The 21037-nt window shown below is 41.8% G+C and overlaps 1 protein-coding gene across 24 annotated transcripts in view; it reads left to right on the forward strand.

Moving 5' to 3' along the window:
- Positions 1-21037, forward strand: part of TTLL5 (tubulin tyrosine ligase like 5) — a 318832-nt gene that overhangs the window by 45540 nt on the left and 252255 nt on the right. For all 24 annotated transcript variants that reach the window (XM_061429505.1, XM_061429521.1, XM_061429506.1 and 21 more), the window contains exons 10-13: positions 5411-5512; positions 7289-7380; positions 8066-8173; positions 19813-19894. In XM_061429505.1, the coding sequence (XP_061285489.1) occupies positions 5411-5512; positions 7289-7380; positions 8066-8173; positions 19813-19894 (384 nt within the window). The remainder of the gene's footprint in view (positions 1-5410; positions 5513-7288; positions 7381-8065; positions 8174-19812; positions 19895-21037) is intronic.

Here is a 21037-nt window from a genome sequence, read left to right on the forward strand (position 1 = left end):
CTCTATTCATCTGTAGGTTGTGAAATAGTACCAGGGTTTCAGATTTGGCAAAGAAAGCAGACATCCCCCTACCCCACTGCCTCCTTTTTTGTTTTCTCCTCTTTCTTTATTTTGGTTTAAAGGTCAAGGCTATGGAATTCTGTCTTGAGGTGGTGGTTTAGTTGCTAAGTCATATCTGACTCTTGCAGCCCCATGGACTGTAGCCTGCAAGGCTCCTCTCTCTGTCCATGGGATTCTGCAGGCAAGAATACTGGAGTGGGGTTGCCATTTCCTTCTCCAGGTTCTGTCTTGAGAACTGTTCCTAAATCTTGATTTCATTAAGAGGGAGGTTCAAGACTTAATTCATGATGTAAATTTCAGTATGTGTTAGGAGAGAAGTATTTATAAAGTTGTTGTTTATTTGCTAAGCCATGTCCAACTCTTTGCCAGGCTCCTCTGTCCATGGGATTTCCCAAGCAAGAATCCTGGAGTGGGTTGCCATTTCCTTCTCCAGGGGATCTTCCGAACTCAGGGATCAAACCTGCGTCTCCTATGACTCCTGCATTGCCAGGAGGATTCTGAGCCACCAGGGAAGCCTATCTAGTAGGGTAGTTTAATTCTAGTAAAGAAACTTGTTGAAGCTTTCAGACCTAAATAGAGTGAAGTTTGATATGTAAGAATCTAAATCACAAGTCACAAACCAGAATGCTTACAAGGACATTCACTGAGTAAGTTGGCTGGTTGGAGACTGGAGAACGGTAGATCACATGTCCCACCCGAAGGGCCTTTACTGTTTGTTCATTGGCAGTAAGTAACTGATGTGCAGTAATGCTGGTACTACGGTCTGAATGTGATCTCCCAAGTTCATATGTTGAAATCCTAACCCCTCCCCTCCAAGGTATTAGGAGGTGGGGGCTTTGGGGGGATTAGGTCATGAGGGTGAAGCCCTCACGAATATGATTAGTGCCCTTTTATGAAAAAGGTCCTGGAGAGATTCTTTACCCCTTCCACCTTGTGAGGATACAACAGGAAGGTGCTCTCTGTCTGCCTGCATCTGGACCCTGGACTTCCAGCCAATGGAAATAAACTTCTGTTGTTTATAAGCTTCACAGTTTATGGTATTTTGTTATGGCAGCCTGAATGGACTAGAACAGGTGGTATTGCCAAATCTTCTGGCTGTTTTAAGGGAGGCTGAAAAAAATCTAGATTTTATTATTAATTATTAAAAATAAGAGAAACTTATTTTTGTTGATAAAAGTTTTTAGACTTTTAATTTTGAAGCCATTTTGATGTTATAGAAAAGCTGTAAAAATAGTATGAAGAACTGCCTTTTCCCTTTCGTCTGAGAACCTCATTCAAATTTGGCCAACTGTCCTGATAGTTTTCTTTATAATACAAGGGTCCAAATTCAGGATCACACATTATATTTAGCTATCACGTCCCTTTAGTCTTTTTTGATCTGGAGTGTTTACTCTGCCTTTCCTTGACTTTCATGACTAGCATTTTTGAAGATTTAGGCTGATCGTTTTGTAGAATGGCCTTCAATTTGGGTTTGTCTCTTATTTTTTCATAATTAGACTCAGCTTATATATTTTTGGCCAGAATGTCACAGAAGTGATGCCGTGTTCTCACACATTAAATCTGATGGTATATGACAATTATTTAGTGGTGTTTGACACTTAGGACAACATCTGGCAGATTTCTCCACTGTAAAATTGCTTTGTTTTCCCCCTGTAATTGATACACATTATTATCTTATGAAGAGATACTTTGAGACCATGTAGGATGTCATTCCTCATCACATTTTCACCCAATTTTAATATTCATTGATGTTTCTTGCTTGAATGAATGATTACTATGATGGTTGTCCAGTGATGAATTTCTAATCCCATCATACTTTTACTTTTATTATTTGGCATTTTAGCCCCAGAAAGAGTTTTCTCTCCATCCCATTCATGTATTCATTTGTTTATATACACCAATGTGCACTTAAGGATTCCTATGTTACTTAATGGGTTATAATCCTTTACTCTCTTGATTTATTCTGATGCTGAAATTGCCCCAGATTTGGCCAGTGGGAGCTCCTGTAAGCTGACTTTGGTGTTCTTTTGACGTGTCCCTTCATTCTTTAAGCACAAGATATTTCAGGCTCATCTTCTTTCTCTGCCCAGCCCTGAATCAACCATTATCTCCAAGGAGCAATGATTGCTTTTAATTGAGGATCAGGTGTGTGCATGCTCAGTCATGTCTGACTCTTTGAGACCCCATGTACTGTAGCCCACCTGGGGCCTCTATCCATGGGATTATCCTTGCACGAATATTGGAGTGGGTTGCTATTTTCCTCCTCCACGGGGTCTTCCCTACCCAGTCATGTCTAACTACGACTCCTGCATCAGCAGGCAGATTCTTTACCACTGAACCATCTGCTGCTGCTGCTGCTGCTAAGTCACTTCAGTCATATCTGACTCTGTGCGACCCCAAAGATGGCAGCCCATCAGGCTCCCCTGTCCCTGGGATTCTCCAGGCAAGAACACTGCAGTGGGTTGCCATTTCCTTCTCCGATTCATGAAAGTGAAAAGTAAAAGTGAAGTCGCTCAGTCGTGTCCGACCCTCAGCGACCCCATGGACTGCAGCCTACCAGGGTCCTCCATCCATGGGATTTTCCAGGCAAGAGTACTGGAGTGGGGTGCCATTGCCTTCTCCGACTGAGCCATCTGAGAAGCCCCTTAATGGAGGATAGTATTTGGAAATCCAGATACAGGTGCTAGATATGCTCATAGTTCTCAGCTATGTCTACTCTTAGGTTTGTGCAATGGACAGACCTAGGAAATATGTGTATAGATATACCTACATGTACAAATACATAGACATTTACATCTTTATTTTTTTCTGTATCTCTGTATTGAAAAGCAAGAGTTCAGGTGAACACCTCCAATTTTACCTCAAAACTACCGGATTCGTGCTCATTTTTCCTTTCCATATTTTTTGCCTTTTTTTCCAACAGCGAGGAATCTGACTTCTGTTATCTTCAACACACGTATTTACTCAGTTCCCTCGTATGTAGCCAGTCTCCAACCTTCCTGTTACCACTCCATTCAGATGCCCTCCTTGAGTGAACTTTGACCCCTGTGGGGCCACCACCCTGCTTAGATAACCTCCTCCTTGTATTGCCTCTGGGCTGCCTTCCCGTCCTGTCCACCATCTTCGTCACGTGGGCCCTGCCTGCCACTGGACTTGAGGAAGAAAGGTCTCAATTTTAAATGATGGCCAAGTTATTCAAGTTTTAAAACAAAAAACAATCTGTGTAGGTTGATCAGAACTTGGTTAGTAGGCCAGATCTGAAGTTAGTAGGACCTTTGGTCTAGAAATAAGAAGAAAATGTGGGAAAGTGGTTATCAGAGATGAATAGGGTCTGTTCCATCCTGCTTCAGTGAGGACCTTAAGAACCTCCTGGGACGGGAGGACAGAGGTCACGTGCGCCTGCCTTTCCTCTCCGTGGTCTTCTCCTTTTCTTGTTCTGCTGACTGAAATAAACAAAGTAGCACTTTGGCCCTTTTGGGTAACTTCCACTGGGTTCAGGTTTTTCGTTTTTGTTTTCTCTTATTCTTACTTCTGCTTATGCTCTGTAGAACTGTAAATAATCTTGTCCTTGCTGAGTTTTAGAACATAAATGCTCCAGCAAAAAGGAAGACTAGGAAGAAGAAAACTTTTTTTTTTTTTTTTGTTTTAGAGATGTAGTCCTACTGAAAAAAGGAGTGTAGGGACGACAGATATGTTGGGTACCAGTTTACGGTTGACTGCCAGGCCTTTGCCAATCTTTTCACATTGTTGACCAAATTAGATCAGATACTTGAATTTAGAAGAGGTGAAAAACCTCTTTCTCTGAAGCAGAACTTTTTTTCCTCCTTCTAAATCATTATTTTGGGGGAGAGATGGCAGGAGGTATGTCTCTGTGAGGTAATGTCTGGTTGAGGCAGGCTGCCTCTGCAGGGCCTGCATGGGCCCCCCTCACATTGCACAAGAATTCAGAGAATGACTGGTTCCCTCTTCATTGAAGAATCTCTGAAGAAGAAAGGCGGGGATATATAGGTAAGGTTTACTCACCATAGAATGACGTGGCTGAAGTTAAGTGATAACTACCGGAAGTTTCTGGAAAATCTGAAGTCCTTCTCACACAGTCAAACTCTTGTCCCTTAGCTGTGCATGCCTGGTCAACATTTTCTCTTTGTCCACATCCTTCTTCCTGGCCTCATGTTTGTTTATTTTAGTTTTGAGGGTTTGTCCTTTTTCCACTCTTCTTTTTTGGCTCTTGTATATTTCCAGTACGGGGAATTAAGGAACAGAGATAGTGGGTGAGTGAGAAGAAATAGAGGAAAGGAGAAATTTTAAATGTTGCCCTTTAATGTGGTAAAAATTCATGTTGACTTCATAGTCTGAGTAAGCACATGTAAATAATTTGCAAATCATATGAAAATAAACTTGTGGCCTTCCAGGATTTTTTTTCACACGCTTGGCTGTGCCTCTTGGGACAACTGCTTTAGTGAAGGGGGTGATACGGTTAGAGTGGTATGTAAACAGGGAATGATATATTTACCATAACCATTCAACTCGAGTGTCCTTTTGTTGATGTTGAGCATCACTGGAAAGTTTTCTCTCTCCTTGGCTACTTCCTTCAGAGGCACATATATTTTATACTTCAGTCTTCTTTTGACAACAGTCCAGAATATCAGATTGCTGCTCTGTTTTCAGTGGACTCCGTGTTTAATCCCTCTTTTTGCCTTCATTCCAAATTCAGGAATTAATCCACTCTATGCTTACATTTATGCCATTCTGTAGACCTAGCCTTTGTATGCTATTAATGCTGCCATTATTTTCTTAATTTTATAGATCAGTTTGTTTTTTTTCCTGTGGCTCTGAGTTCTAAGTCTATATATTATTATGCATCCTTTTTTCCTTTTGGCATGTTTTCCAAAGAATGCCTTAGAACCAGGTACTATTGTATAGACACTCAAGTGTTTCTTGACCAGCTAATGTGCCCTCATCTGTAGCATCCTATACAGTTTCCCTGATTGTGAATAAATTTGTTTTCATTTTAATCCTTCCTATCAGACTAAGATTTTATATCAGAAAACATCCATGGTTAAGAACATGGATTTTGGAGTCAGTGTGATTTGGGGCAAGTTACTTAATCTTCCAAGTCATATTTTAATGTTCATATCAAAAAAATTAGACATACCAGTCCCTACTTCAAAGAATCACTTTAATGGTTGAATTAAATGTGATGTTATACATGAAACACTTAGCGCGGGAGTTGGCACTTAATAAGCACTCAGGGTTTGAGCAGATGCCACCCTCTCTTTATTAATATCTCATTGACCCTATGTTTTATTGAAGCCCTATTGTGATATTTAACCTCTGTCTCTTTTATCAGGTTTGCAACTGTGCGATATGACCAAGGAGCCAAGAACATTCGGAACCAGTTCATGCACCTGACCAATTACAGTGTGAATAAGAAGAGTGGAGACTATGTCAGGTACTGACTGTGCCTGAGCTAGGAGCCAGGGAGGTCAGCCTCAGAGGCAGATGCTGAAGTGCACTGGAGGAAAACTTGACTTTTATATACTTGTGACTTAGAGTAGAGCTGTTAGAGTTGTTTCGTGTAGTTTTGAGGCTCACCTGCTATGGCTTCTCTATTGATTGCCCAGCCACAGTGTCCCGTTTCTCCACCAAAATATGCCTGCCTTCCCAAGTTTTGTCTTCCTCATTGTTAAGTTCCCTCACTTGACTTAGGGGTGGGAATTTTCTAGGCATATGGAACTTTTTAGAAGCCAAGAAGTTAGGTCATTTCAGCACTTGGCAAAATGTATCAAAAGCTTCAAAAATACTGTGCCCTTTGACCCAGCAATTGTATTTCTAGGAACTTAACCTTAAGAAATAACAAAGGGCATGCACACAGGTTCAGAGACAAGAATGTTCATCCCTGTACATTGTCTGGGGGAAGAAGCAGGTTACTATACAGTGCACGCAATTTCACTTCTTTTTTGAATACACAGGATAACTAAAGCTGATTTTTTTCCCACTTGAGGGAGTGTGGGGGAGAGAAGAAAACTAGAAGGATAGATTTTAAAATGTCAATAGTCCTTAACTATAATGGATGGGATTATGGGTGGAGGATATCTGTCGTCTTCTCTGTGCTTTTATGTATTTCCTAAGTTTTTCTAAAACATTTTTATGATCAGGGGAAAAATGTTAGGAATAAATTAAATAAGAAAAGAAATGAGGCCATCTCAGAAAAAGATTCAGTGGAACAGAGTACCAGCCCAGCTGTGTGGAAATATTCTTTCTGCTCTGTTTTCTTTCATCCTGATAATTTTGCCAGAAAGTGGAAAAATAAAAAAGAAACCCAAACAGTTACTTTCTACTGAGACTAAAAATAGGTCCCTAGAAGGTCCAAGGAAAGAAAGAAAGGAATCTGGAAGTGATGGCATAGTTGCCAGAGCTGTATAGATTTCATTGAGTGTCCTGTGACCGGTGTTTGGAATTGGTGGAAGGTACAGTATCCTGGACTTTGGAAGATGGGCAAAGATGCAACTGGTAGGTTGAGGGCTGGTGGTGGGGAATAAGGGGGCAGCTGTAAAATACAGGTTTCAGATTGCAAAACCCTTCCAGCAGTCTGGGAATGTACCCTGTTTGTGGCTGTAATAGTGGTGTACTTCATTGCTTCAGGTGTCGCTCTGGAGAGTTTTCCCTTGGGTGATACCTCAAAAGGTATCCCCAAAAAAGCCATGTCTACCACTTGACAGAAGGGAGCTTGCTTCAGATGCCAACACGGTTCTGTTCAGGGTTAGCTCATTAAAATGCTGCACAAGATTAGCTCACTAGCCAAGAGACTCAGTTCTGGTCTGAAAATGGCATGAGAGGTGGTTTTGTGGGCACGTGTGACATTTACCTCAAAGGCCAGTTAGTATCCCAAACCATTTCAGTCTATCAATGCATTGTGACCATTCTTAAATTTGTTCACAGTCGCAAATTTGTTCTACTCATTCATGATGCATCATGTTTAGTTAAGGAGGATTTTGCCTTCTTTTTCCCCAACCTCCTTCATTAAGGTGAGCTGTTAATATATGCATTTTCATTTCGATAAAAGAAACTGGTACAAAGGCAGATATGACAAAAAAGCACCAAGAAAAAAAAAATGGGTGAATGGAAGTCAGCAAAGGGAAGATTTCTCTAAAGACTATTTGGAAACTCTTATTTCTAGAGGCAGGCCTAGTTGCCTCTGTGACCTTGATCCATGAATCTGTTTTAGCTGTGATGACCCGGAAGTGGAGGATTATGGGAACAAGTGGAGCATGAGCGCTATGCTCCGGTATCTGAAACAAGAAGGCAGAGACACAACTGGTGAGTGCCGGGCCTGTTCCTTCCTGACTTCGCTTCTTGCGTCACGGCACTATTGCCTCTTACCAGGAGTCTTTCTCTCTACTTCTGAAAGTGTCGCTGAGATGTCTAATGGGATCATGGTTCTTAGTGCTAATTTTTCCTGCCCTTTACAAGACAGAGAACAACGGGCTTACTTATCGTGGCTCCCCAAATCCCTTTCCTTGTTTCTAGTTTGGAAGACAACTTTTTCCTTAGTCTTTAGTGAGTTTGTCCTTCTTGACTATCAAAGTGCTCTCACTAAACTACGGTCAGCTTTTTAGATTGATATAACAAATTGTCTTACCTCTGCATTGGCCCTGAGTTCAGATTTTCCTCAGGCAGTCTCTCTCATTCATGTTGTTGAATTAGTGAATGGACGGGGTCAAGTTTGAGTACAAGGGCTCTGAATCAAAGTGGACACTATCACTGAGCCTTGAGCAGAATGAGAACCACTTGAGTGCGTCCCCCAGGACCTCCATTCTTGCCTGCATCCCTCTGTTCACATACATGCCTTGTCCTGGAGCACCATTCACATGGAGCACCATTCACATGCCACGTGAAGACTTCTTTGAATGAGCACGTGTGCTTTTATAATTATACTGTGTTCTGGAATCCAGTCCTAATCCATGCATTATAGTGTTTTTTTTTTTTTTTTTTTCCTCTGTAGCACTGATGGCCCATGTAGAGGACCTGATCATTAAGACTATAATCTCTGCTGAACTAGCTATTGCCACAGCCTGTAAAACCTTTGTTCCTCATCGGAGCAGTTGTTTTGGTAAGAAGACTCAAGAAGCTTAACGTATTTTGTGAAAAGGGGCTCGGGAAGTTGGGATGGGATCCTGGGGTAGAGAGGCTTAGTGATTCTACAGGAGTCAAAGGTATGTGGTGGACTTTTGTTTCTTTTCTAAACTCACGTAGCATATGAAGAGGCCGGTGGTGAGCTTAGTTGGAGGTCCCCTGAGGACTAACCAGCTTTCTGTGTGGGAAGCGGGGATTGGAACTAAGAGTGTGGGTCTCTTTGTCAGAGTGCAATCAGAAAAAGTCTGCAACGGACTGTACAGGAATCCAGCTCTAACAAATATATTCCAGAGCTCTTTGGCAGCCAGACTGGGAACTGTTCCAAGAAGCTCTGGCTGGTACCAGTATGTACTTTCTCCCATTTTCCAATGACTCCTCCTCTTTGTTTCAGTCTTCTTTCTAGTGAGTTCCCCCCCACCCCACCCCACCCCACCTCTTCTTTCTTCCCTTTCTCCTCCTCCACCCCTCCCCTCCCATCCTTAATTCCCCGATTGCACAGAGAAGGAGCAGGAAGCAGTTCACAACTGCCAGACGGGGAGCCTGCTGCCCACTGACCCTCTAGCTGTGACTGTGGCACTGCGGGTACCTGCACCCATTTGCTGTCTGTGCGGCTGTGACTCCTTGGTGAAGGCTGGTACGAGTGTCTGTGCAGTCACACAGACTTTCAGCAGGTGGCAGGCTGCGTTAGTGAAACACAGGAGGCTCATTGATGGGGCGGATAATTAAAGGAATACAGTAGTAAGACTGTGAGAGCCCCAGCTTGCTCCAGAGGCAGGATACCAGAGAACTAAAGAACACGCGTGTTAGAGCCTGACAAACTGAGTTTGAGACTCATCTACACTCCTGATTTTCAGCAAATTACTCTAATCCTGTTTCCTCGACTGTAAAACGGCAATAATGAGGGTACCTACCTTCTGAGAGTACCCTGAGATCGAATGAGATGACATGTGCCAAGCACTTGGCACTTATCAGCCCTTAATTTGTACTCCATAAAAATGTTTTTTTGTTATTTTTATAGTTAGGCATTATAATTCTTGATCTCTTTAATATTAGATTATCATAGCAGTCTGTACTTGAGGGGCATTCAACAAAGGGAATACAAATTGAGACTCTGAATAGAAGATGGTGGATAAACTAGGACCTAAAATTATATAGGAAAAGAAGAGGTTACGATGTCTGTGTATCTCTTTTAAAATGCAAATATGTTCGTGTCTCCTAAAATCCTTTAGCGGCTCCCTAGACAATGGCAGCCCACTTCAGTACTCTTGCCTGGAAAATCCCATGGACAGAGGAGCCTGGTGGGCTGCAGTCCTTGGGGTTGCTAAGAGTCAGACATGACTGAGCGACTTCACTTTTACTTTTCACTTTCATGCATTGGAGAAGGAAATGGCGACCCACTCCAGTGTTCTTGCCTGGAGAATCCCAGGAACGGGGGAGCCTGGTGGGCTGCCGTCTATGGGGTCGCACAGAGTCGGACACGACTGAAGCGACTTAGCAGCAGCAGCAGACCTAACTTACAAATAGAAACTTAGTAGGGCTTTGAAGTCTCTAAGGATCTGACTCCAGCCGACTTTTCTGGAGTATCATTTCCCCTGCTTACACCTCAGAAGCCAATGGGGTCCCCGCGTACTCCGTTCCCTTGGGCCTCTGCGTAACTGCCACTGTCCAGCTAGAAGATGCCCCTCCTGTTGGCCCTGCACACTCCTGTTTGTATCTTGAGACTCGACTTGACGTGCTCCCTCCAGAAATCCTGGCCCAGCCAAGCGCCCTCCCTGCTCATGCTGCTCTGTATGTGTTCCTCTGTGTTCTCTTCCTATCAGTAGCTGCCGAGCTTAGCGTCTTAGTAGTCCCCATGTCTCCCCTTCCCCTCCGTCTCCGCTTCTGCTGAACCAAATCTTTTACCATCTCCCTGGCCTTTGTGGCTCCTCTCCTCACCCTCTGCCTTGCACCTGCTTTTATCCTATGCCGGAAATATCTTTCTCCTGTTACTTTACCTGAAAGATGACAAAAGATGAAATGAATGATGAAAGATGAAATATCTTTCTCTTGTTACTTTACCTGACTTCTTTCAAGATGAAGTCAAGTATCACTTCTTTGGTGATGTTTTCCTAAGTCTTCCCACCACAATTAGCCTCCCTGACCCCAGTCTTCTGTTCAGTCTTCAGGAGCCCCTTCATGTCCTCTGCTTCTCCTTTATGTGTCTGTCTCCCTGAAGATGGCAAGAATGTCTCCCTTGCTGTTGCTCCTTTTGTGCACAGCAGCATTTTTTTGCTATTGGAGGATGTCTGGAAAATGTTTGTTGAATGAATGATTGGTTCTTTGCTTTAATTGCCTTGTGGTGGCCCAATGGATCTGATGTAGTCAGGACTTAGAGCTCCTAGAAATTATTGCATTCTTTTTGAGGAGGGGGCATGGGAAATATAATTCCAACTGCAAACACCTTATTAGATTAAAAAAATAAGTATTTCTTTTCCATATCTATGTGGCTTTTCTATAAGAGTAAATTTCTAGTAGCTCTTATTGTGAAAATCTTGGTTCTAGAAATCATCAAAAGCTCTTCTGAATGTTTTCTATTTTATTTCATTACCTGATTGCCTTTTGGAAGCTTAAGAATTTCTTGATTTTAATGGCATTAGAAGTTCTGATGAGAAATGAGCAGTGACTTTCTCTGACTCAGTGAAATACCCTGTAAGACTATTTCATCAGCCATGGGTCTCCTTCCTGGCTCCCTGCTTGTGTTCAGTTTTAATAAACTGGGTGCATCTGGAGTTTTTTAAACTGTTGACTGTCTTCTTGGCTTTTGTGGTTCTAATTCCACTTCCTGTCAGTCCTGGGATTTTGTGTGCCTTATTAACCTCCCCCCATCAGAAGTGATTTTGTATACGTGTGTGTATTTGTGTGAATCTCTTTGCCTCCCACTGGTTCCCAACCTCCCCTGGGGTTTAAGTTACAAGGAATAATCTGGGTTTTTTTTTTTCTCCTTCTCTTTTTCATTTGTTTTAGAGTAAACAGGAATTGAGAGCTTCCCAGAAGAATTTGGCTTGAACAGGGCATTGGTGTTTTAGAGGAAGCCAATAGTCGGGTGATGGGGTTCACTATATTCTTTGGGTGGTTGTTTCTGCCCTTCCGCATTATGTGATTCCTTGCCAAGAGCACTCCATTAGTATCTAAGTGTCTCTGGCCTATGACTGTAGTGTACAACAATGTTTCCAGGTATCTTCAATATTCCCGTTCCTTTGTTTTCTTATGCTGGTAACTTTTCTCAGTTCCTGCTGTGTTCAAGGTGTAGATGATAAGGTGGTGGTTTAATCAAACCAAATTTTACATGAGACAACATACACAAATACCTGCATTGTGTTAATAGTATTTAAAAGTAGACCTAGGAACCTTCATAAGCTCCCAGAAACTTAGCCACTTGGTGCCTTTTAATAAATTTGTACATCTGGAAAGGACCTCAGAGAATAATTAGTCTGAATAAAGAAATTGGGGCCTTGAGAAATTAAGTCCCTTCTCCCTGGAGCTAGTGAATTGGAGAACTCAAATGAAAGAGACAGCTTAAGAGAAAAGGGGTCAGAAGAGGAGTTTTGGCAATCAAGTCATCTTGGTCATAGGGCTAATGGTCAATAGGATTTTTGATGCCTCTCCCAATAAAACAAACTTTTGACAGTCTTAATAGTTGCTGCATTTAAGATTTTGAAAATGTGGTACCATGTGAAATATATGCTACAAACAACAACCCTTTAAATATGCTTAGGAAATTGGCAATGTGAGATAACTGGCTATGAGAACAGCTTTTTTTTTTAAAATTTTTTTTTGAGCAGTTGGAGAAAAGCAGCCAAGAACAACAGGATGTTAGCTATCCTTTAAAGATGCTGCTGCTGACAGTGGTTTCATCTGTGTGTATGAGGATGGCTGAAGCAATGACCCCGGTCCTCTCTAGCCCAAGAGCGTATGAACCAGCTGTTCTGCCACTTGTGAAATTGATCAGACTGGCCTCATTTAGGTCAGAGACTGGTGATTTCCTTGTTCAGGACTAACTGTGCTCAATATAAGGACTTCCCTCATAGCTCAGTCGGTAAAGAATCTGCCTGCAATGCAGGAGACCTGAGTTCAGTTCCTGAGTGGGGAAGATCCTCTGGAGAAGGAAATGGCAACCCACTGCAGTATTCTCTCCTGGAGAATCCCATGGACAGAGGAAGCTGGCAGGCTACAATCCATGGTATCACAAGAGTCAGACATGACTTAGTGACTAAACCACCACCGCCATGTTCAATATACCCTATTTTGTGGAATGTATGCTGGTTTGGCCTTTTATTGATATTGTTTAAGACTATTTCACAGGGTAATTATGCTGACCTTCTTTTTTTTTTTCTTTTCCAAAATTTATTTATTTTTTGGCTGCACTGGGTCTTCATTGCTGCTCGGGCTTTCTCTAGTTGCAGTGGGTGGGCTTCTCTTGTTGCTGAGCATAGGCTCTAGATGGGCAGGCTCAGTAGTTGTGACTCACAGACTTAAGTTACTCTGTGGCATGTGGGATCTTCCCGGACCAGGGATCAAACCCATGTCCCCTGCATTGCAAGGCAGATTTTTTTAACCACTGGACCACCAGGGAAACCCCTAAACTGACATTCTTAAAGTAGGGCTGTTCATAAATATTTGCTGAAGGACTGACAGTGGGCAGCATACATTTTATAATGTAAACTACTTGACCAATAAAAAAAATAATGAAAGTCATCAAACAGTTCACTTTTTGAGATAATTTTCTTTTCTGGCTAATTGAATGCTTCTGTTTAGATGGGAAGGGAAGTTTACTGTAGAAGGAACTTAAAAGAAAGTACCTACTGTTTGTCAGGCACACTTCGTTGGCTATTTCCTTTAGTCCTCATAACAGTTTTGTTGGTATTTATTACTCATGTTTTATAGACAAGGAAAAAAGATTCAGAGAGGTTAAATAATTTGTCCCAGGTCATGCTGTTAATAAATGGCAAAGCCAAGTTTGAAAGCCAGGTCTCTCTGGCTCACTCTCCACCCACATAAATACAAGTTCTGGTGCGTCCAGCCATTTTTGGCACGCCTCATATCCTGGATTCTCCCTCTGCTCTCCTGTAACGAGATCTCAGGAAAAATGATATCATCCTTTTTAGCAGATCAGGCCTAAAAAAGGCCTCTTTCTGTTCTAATCAGCAGTGCGTGTGTACGTGCGTGCGTGCCCAGTCGCGTCCAGCTGTTTGTGACCCTGTGGACTGTTGCCCGCCAGGCTTCTTTGTCCATGGAATTTTCCAGGCAAGAATACTGGAATGGGCTGCCATTCCTACTCCAGGGGATCTTCCCAACCCAGGGATCAAACCCGCATCTCTTGCATCTCCTACATTGGCAGGCAGATTCTTTACCACTACACCACCTTCTAGATACTCCCTTCAAGTCCACCTTTACATATGGTAGCCAGATACCATGTTGATTTATTGGACTAGGTAACAAATTGGCTCTGGGCTTTTTCTTTTATTTAGTTCATTTTTCTGTGGGATTTTCGTATGTCTTTTTTTTTTCCCCAAATTTTCCTGCTGGACCCCAGATAGAGTCTTCCTTCTTAGATTTTTAATTCCAATCCAAAGCAAGGTGAAAAGAATTTCCATTATACAATAGCATTTGACTGACAGCGAGCACTGGCTAATGTCAGCACTTTCCAATTTCAAAGATTACAACTTCAGCTAGGACTTTTTTTCTGGGGAGTGTTCGTAGGTTGATTTCCAGAACTAATGGTATGACATGTTTAGTAATCTTCTTAGGACTTGGATGCACTGTTATTTTCTCTGTTAAATCTTTTTTTTCCTCCTCCCATTCTATGCCTCTTTTTATTAAATTTCTCCTTAATATGTAAAAATCTTAATTAGAATTTCTCCTATTTCTTTGTAATTGGTGACTTTATTATGAGTATTAAGTCTTCTGGTTAGGGTTATTTTTAGGAAGTAGCTGCAAATTATTTTGTCTTTCTCAAAAATTGTAGTGTTTTACATTAAAAAAATTTTTTTTTCTTCTTTTTTTTAAATCATTATTTCTTGATTGCTTCCTGTGTGCTTTGTATAGTACAGGCTGTTTGATATAGAGCAGTGAATGAGACATGACCTCTGCCCTCAAGTGGTGGAGATAAGCAGAAATGAAATGACACATTTCAGGGCAAGTAGTAGAGTGACTCAGGTGCCCTTGGAATATCCAAGGAGTTACCAGCTCTGTGCCTCGGGGAGCCAGAGAAGGCCATCCCTAGCAGAGGGAATATGACATGCAAAATGCAGTGTCATGACAGGAAGTGGCATGTTTTGAAATGAAAAGTTCAGTGTGACTAGATGTAGCCTGAGTTGGATTAGGTGGTGAGAGACAAGGTTGTAGAAGTAGTTTAGGGCCCCTTTGTGAAGCACTGCGCTCAGTCACTCAGTCCTGTCCGACTCTTTGCGACCCCATGGACTGTAGCCCTCCAGGCCTCTCTGTCCATGGCATTATCCTGGCAAGAATATTGGAGTGGGTTGCCATTTCCTGCTCCTTATAAAGCACTGGCATGTATAAATTCATCCTGTAGACAATAGACAGCTATGGAGTTTTTTGAGCAGTGGAAAAACAGGATTACTATTTTTCCTTTAACTTTTATTATGACTTGACCTATAGCTTTGTATGACAGAATTATAACGGAGGGAATACTGTATAACATTCTTGTGTTGTAGTTCAGTGGCTCCAGTCATGTTCGACTCTTTGCGACCCTGTGGACTGTAGCCCGCCAGGCTCCTTTGTCCTTGGGGTTCTCCAGGCAGGAATACTCGAGTGGGTTGCCATGCCGTCCTCCAGGGGATCTTCCCAACGCAGGGATTGAACCAGTGTCTCCTGGATCCTCCTGCACTGTAGATGGATTCTTTACTGCTGAGCCGCCCAGAAAGCCCCATGAAATGACTATAGTCCTCCAGGAACCAGCCTGACATTAGAGTCTGTTGCTGGGCCGATTCCCTGCCTGTCTTTCCATCTGACTGTTAGATTTGTGTCTTAGAACATAATTCTGATGGCCATGTGGAGAATAGACTACAATAGGGAGAGACTAGTGCTAGGGAAATGATGGGCAGTAGGAGGAACACAGTGACAGTATACACTTAGCCACATGACCCAGCACTCCCATTCCTAGGTATCTACCCAAGAAAAATGAAACCATATGTTCATGCAAATAGCTTTACACGAATGTGCGTAGCAGTTTTATTTATAATCGCCCAAAATTGGAAGCAGCCCAGATGTCTATCAGCCGTTGAATAGATAAACAAATTGTGGTCTATAAAATGGAATACTACTGAGCAGTAAAAGGAATGAATTACAGTATTGACATGTGTGATGATGTAGATAAATCTCACACGCCCAGTGCTAAGTGAAAGAAGCCACTCTCAGAAGGCCACGTACTTTGTGATTCCGTTTATTTGACTTTTGGAAAAGGCAGAAATCAGATCATGATTGCCAGTGGACCAGGAGAGAGCATTGACTGCAAAGGGACAAAGGGAACATTTGTGATAGAATTGTTCTACATGTTGGTGATGGCGAGTGACCATACATTTGTCAAAATTCATCAAACTGTAATTCAGAAGGGTGAACTTTATTGTGTGTAAATTACACCTCAGTAAACCTGTCTTCAAATAAGAAATAATGATAGATGGATGAACCTCAAAAGCATACTAAATGAGAAAAGTCAGACTCAAAAGAGTGTATCCTGTATGCATCCATTTGTATGAGACTCCAGATTAGGCAAAACTGATCTCTGGTATAACAAATAAGAATAATAGTTTCTGGTGGTGTGGTGACAGGGACCAGGGTATTTACCAGGAAGGGGAATGAGGGATCTTTCTGGGGTGATGGAAGTGTTCTGTGTGTTGATACGAATGTGGGTTTTATGGATGTATCAAGACTCATCAGATAGCACACTTAAGATCTGTCCATTTCATTAAATATGTAAATTTTACCTCAAAGGGGAATATAGAAAATAGACTAAAGAGAAACAGAGAAAGAGATATGATAATGTGTTGTATTTGGCAGGTGGTGAACAGTGTCTCTAGCACAGGTGACTAGTGTGTGGGGTTTTCCAAGGTGAAGAACAGTGGGAAGACAAACAAAGTTTTGGGAGAAGATATCGAGCTATGTTTCGTTGAGCGTCGAGTACCTGTGGGATATCCTAGTGAAGTTGTCTGGATGGCATTTGGATTTACGGATTTGGTGTCCGGGAGACACCTGACTAAAGACAGAGATTGGAATGTCATCATCATAATATTAATTGCAGATACGAGAATACATGAGAGCAGCCAAGAAGAGCTAGAACTTAGAAGGGAAGAGACCTGAGGATGCTACCCTGAGCAAACCTACCAGTAACTAGCTGGGCAGAAGAGAAGGGACGAAAGACAGAGAGAAAGGACAGTCAGACGAGAGCAGTGTCCTGGAACCAAGGGCGAGGAAAGTTCCAATAAGTAAGGGGTGGTCAGCAGTTTTCAGGTGCTTGGGCTGAAAGCAGCAAGGCAGTCTTTGGGATCATAGCGAGAACAGTCGGTTATTAAAGAATGGCAACAGAAGCAAATTGCTCTGGGCGGGAGAGTCAACAGGCATTAAGAAACGAATGCGGCTAAGTGTAGATTGCTTTCTAAGAAACTGCTTGGAAGAAACAGGGGGATAAGGGCGCTAATGTAAAATGTGATCTGGAGTCAGGCTGCTTCTTACCATGCACCAGTTAGATTTGCAAGTTTGTTTTGTTTTGGCTGGGGTTGAAGGAACTGTATCTCTCCAAGGAAAATTTTCTTGGGGAAACATTGTTGAGTAAGGTGGTAGCAACAGTCCTTTGAAGATACTTGTTTTTCGGTCACGATGGAGACAACACAGAGGAACCAAGAAAGTTAGCTCTCAGAACTGGAGAAGCCTAGTTTGCCTGCACCTTTTAATGACAGGAGCACTGGTGTATGTCATCATGGATAACTGAATTTTTGAAATTGTAGACACTGCTGCTAAAACATACATCGAAAGGTGAGGAAGTTTAATATTCTCCGTGCAACTTATTGATGCTTTTTACCTTTTAAAATCTGTAATGTCCAGAGAAAAGACTAAGCCTAAGTTAAAAGATTTGCTCTAAGGACTCTTGTAGCCTGCCAAGTAACCAAATGGTTTTGATTAAGCCGAGTTGATCGTTGTAAGAGATAAGCCTGATATGAGTGCTCTCTTTGTCACCCCGGTCCTCTCCTCCAGTTCCAGCCTCTCAGGTGACCTGGGCTTTGCAGTGTGCTACGATGCTGTCACACATCTGTACATCTGTGTGTACAGATGTTGGTTAGGTTCAGAGTTGATTCTGAGATCATTTGGCCCTGGTGGACTTTATTCACCTGAGTTGGCGATGGACAGGGAGGCCTGGAGTGCTGCAGTCCACGGGGTCGCAGAGAGTCGGACAAACTGAGCAACTGAACGGAACTGATAAAGGCTGTTGTCTCTCTTTGGGTTTTTTGTTTTTTTTTTCTTTTCTCTTACTTTCCACATTACTGGTTTCTCAGCCTTTCAACTGAGAGTCTTGGACTTTGCCTCTAAATTTGAGAGAGAGTTAAGTAAATATGTCGGCTGCTTATTGTGAGGTGTTTAAATGACGGGTCTTACTGCTTGTTTTTCTGAGTTCAATTTGTGTTCATTTGTGGCTGATTCTGCAAATCTGATCGATATGTGCATCAGTCATTATTCTTGTCCTGTTCCTTAAGCTATTATTATTGTTAATTTTACCAGTTTATGAAATAGTTGAATCCTGTGCTTCAGCTTTCAAAAACTGAAGAGAAGGTTTTTCTTGAATCAGACTCCTATTGTACTTTTCTCTGCTTGTGTAATGTTAACATGGATTTGTAGTTTTTGTAGTTTTTTCCTCTTAAATGCCTTTACTAGTGCTGTATCACAGAAAGATTTTTCTCAAATTAAAGCGGGAATATTCTATTAAATGATTGAAGATTGGATAAAATAGTCAGAAGAATGTACTGGCCATAAAAGCTATGAGTATGCTACCAAAAAAAAAAAAGATAGGTAAAGGAGCTTCCTTTTCTTTACACCTTTAAAGTTTTGATAATATATGATTTTGGTGTAGTTACATGAGGGTGAATCCTGTCTCAGACTCTCTTATAATTTGTGATTATTTTTGTAAATTAAATGGAATCCTAAATAAGTACTATGGAAACCAACTCCTTCCTGAAAAACTTTTCCTGAGAGAGAATTTAAAAATGCATATCTACCTGAATCTATGTTGCGTAAGTAGGAATTCTGTTTATACATTAACTGAGCATACAGATATCGACAAATGGTGATTGATAGAGGATAAGGGAAGCCAGAGTGTGCTAATAAATATGAGGGAGAGAGATGATCCTCTCAGGCTCCATAGGGAGTGAAGGGCAGGGTGGTGAGGAGGGCCTGGGTCCCTGGATTCCCATTGCACCACACTTCCATGTTCCAGAAGGAGTCTTTGGCATCATCTTTTTAGAAATTCCCATTTGTTCTTCTGTGTGTCTGAGAGGATTGAGAAATGGAGAAGTTCTTGAAGTAAAGAAATCTGCCTCAAAATGAATTTCTGGAAAATACCTGGTTGTATTCCGTGGGTGTGAGCTGTGTGGCCTGTGACCTCTGGTCTAATTGTCAGGAAGCTAGTCTTTTCTCTTGCAGAGAAGGTGTGTGCAAACAGTTTATTTGAGGGACACAGAGTGGGATGTTGGAGAATGAGTGGGACTTCGGAAAGTCTGATGCATTTGATGTGTGTGTACTGAGGAGGACTGTGGAGAGGGCCTCGTTAATGATGATAATGAGAGTAAAGGTTGCCAGCTAAGGTTCCAAGTTAGCCTCTCATCCCTGCATTCCGGGAGAAGAGCCAGCTCCTGGTTCTGGCTTTGTAACAGTTGGGGACTTAAGGGACAAGAATTAGCAAAGGAAATTTGATCCTTGGCTCCTTCCCTTCTTGTGACCTGTCGTAGTCCTGCTTGGCTGCCATTAGCCCCCTCCTTTCTCTTCTGTCTTTCTATGTTGGGCTGGTATATTTTATTTTCTATCTTCAAAGGGGAATTGGAACCTTAGAGGGGAAAGAACAAATAGATTTCTGCCTTTTGTGTATGTGTGTGCTTTTTTTTTTTTTTTTTTTGACCTAGGTTGTGAAAGCAAGGTCTTGGTTTAAAAAAGTGTGATGGGAAGATCCTAGGGAGATGCCTTCAGTAGATTTTCCTGTTTTCAGAGTGTGGTGGAGAAGAACAACCCAAAACAAGCCCAGCAGCATTGATATTAGATGCACTTGCTGCATTCCTTTTCCTGACATTTTTTTAGCCTTCTGCACAGCACCAGAATCATGCTTGCTAACTTTTAGAGTCAGGTAACTTTCTGTATAGAACTCAGAAATGTCGAGTGGATAATAGAAACCATGGAGCATTATTATCTCTAGAACTTGATTAATTTCTCTTGGATTTGAAAGTTTTCTGCATCTACTGTCTCTGGATACTCAGCAAGTTTCTAGGCCATTGATGGAAGTTGACTGGATTGACTTCCAGATCTTTGTTTGGTTGTGACATGGAAAATGATTTTGTGTATTGTGTTATGTTGTGTTTCTAGAACTTTATGGCTTTGACGTGCTCATAGATTCTACCCTGAAGCCATGGTTGTTGGAAGTGAATCTCTCTCCTTCTTTGGCCTGGTAAGTAGTCTGTTCCACCAACTAGCAAAGGACAAACCTTCAATAAGCGACACTAAAACACTTTTTTTTTGGTCATTTCTCTTGGCACTAGGAGATTTTTTTTCCCCCCTTCTTTATTAGATTGAGATGATTAGAATTTCTAAATTTGGGGGATTTGTGGTATATTATCAGAGTCCGTATTGCAACCATGGACCTCTGTCTTACTAGTCAATTTGCAGTCTCTGTTTACTGTCTTATTGGGCTTCTAGGGATGCTTCTTTCATTTTTATCTCCACTGCATTCCCTCTCACACTTTTTTTAAGCTTTTAGGTGTTCAGCTAAGGGTAAAGAAATACACGAGATATATTTTCTTTGTTACCGAAAGTTTATACATGCTCTAACCCACACATATCATAAAGGTATAGAGCTGGGCCTAGGAGTGTGTAAATAATATCTGGTCCTTTTACGCTGTCCATGTCCTGGTGTTATCTATCCAAGATTAAAGTCTAAAATCTTCAGACGTTTTAAAAAATTATTTTTAACCTGTCGTTTAGAAGAAGGAAAGAAACTTATTTTCCAATACCAGAGAAGACTCTGCTTCTATCTGTGGCTACAACCAGAGTTTCTGTTAGTTATATGCTTCTCTAAACAGCTAGAAAACCCTAGAGATTTATGCCAGAGACCACCCAGCTGCTGCATTTTTAACAATGAAAAATGTTGGCAAAATGCCAAGTAATCAAATAAAGACAGACTGACTACTTGGTTGGATGGGAGTTTGGCTTCACCCCAATTATAAGCTGTAGAGCTGGATAATACAGATGCTTCAGATGTTGTCCTACACTTAGGTTAAGTCAGTGTTTTGTAGATTTCCTGGCAGTGCACATCATACAGTATTAGAGAGCCCCAGGGTAAGGGGTTAGAGGAGTCTGGTTTCTGGGGGAACACCTCAACCCCAAAGCCAGCATCTCATCATCACCACAGGGAGGCCCCACGCTTTCAGGCTTTCTTGTTTCTGTTTCCATGTGGGTTCCTGCTGCATCGTCTGGTGGTACTTTGCTACAGTTTTTTTTTTTTTTTTGCTTTAATTTGCAAGCACACAATCTTAAGAAGGTCAGTTTAGAATGGAAAATGAAGTCTTAAAAAAGTACAAAGATAGCCCAAGTT

This window comes from Bos javanicus, chromosome 10, assembly GCF_032452875.1.
Source record: "Bos javanicus breed banteng chromosome 10, ARS-OSU_banteng_1.0, whole genome shotgun sequence".
Lineage (NCBI taxonomy): Eukaryota > Metazoa > Chordata > Mammalia > Artiodactyla > Bovidae > Bos > Bos javanicus.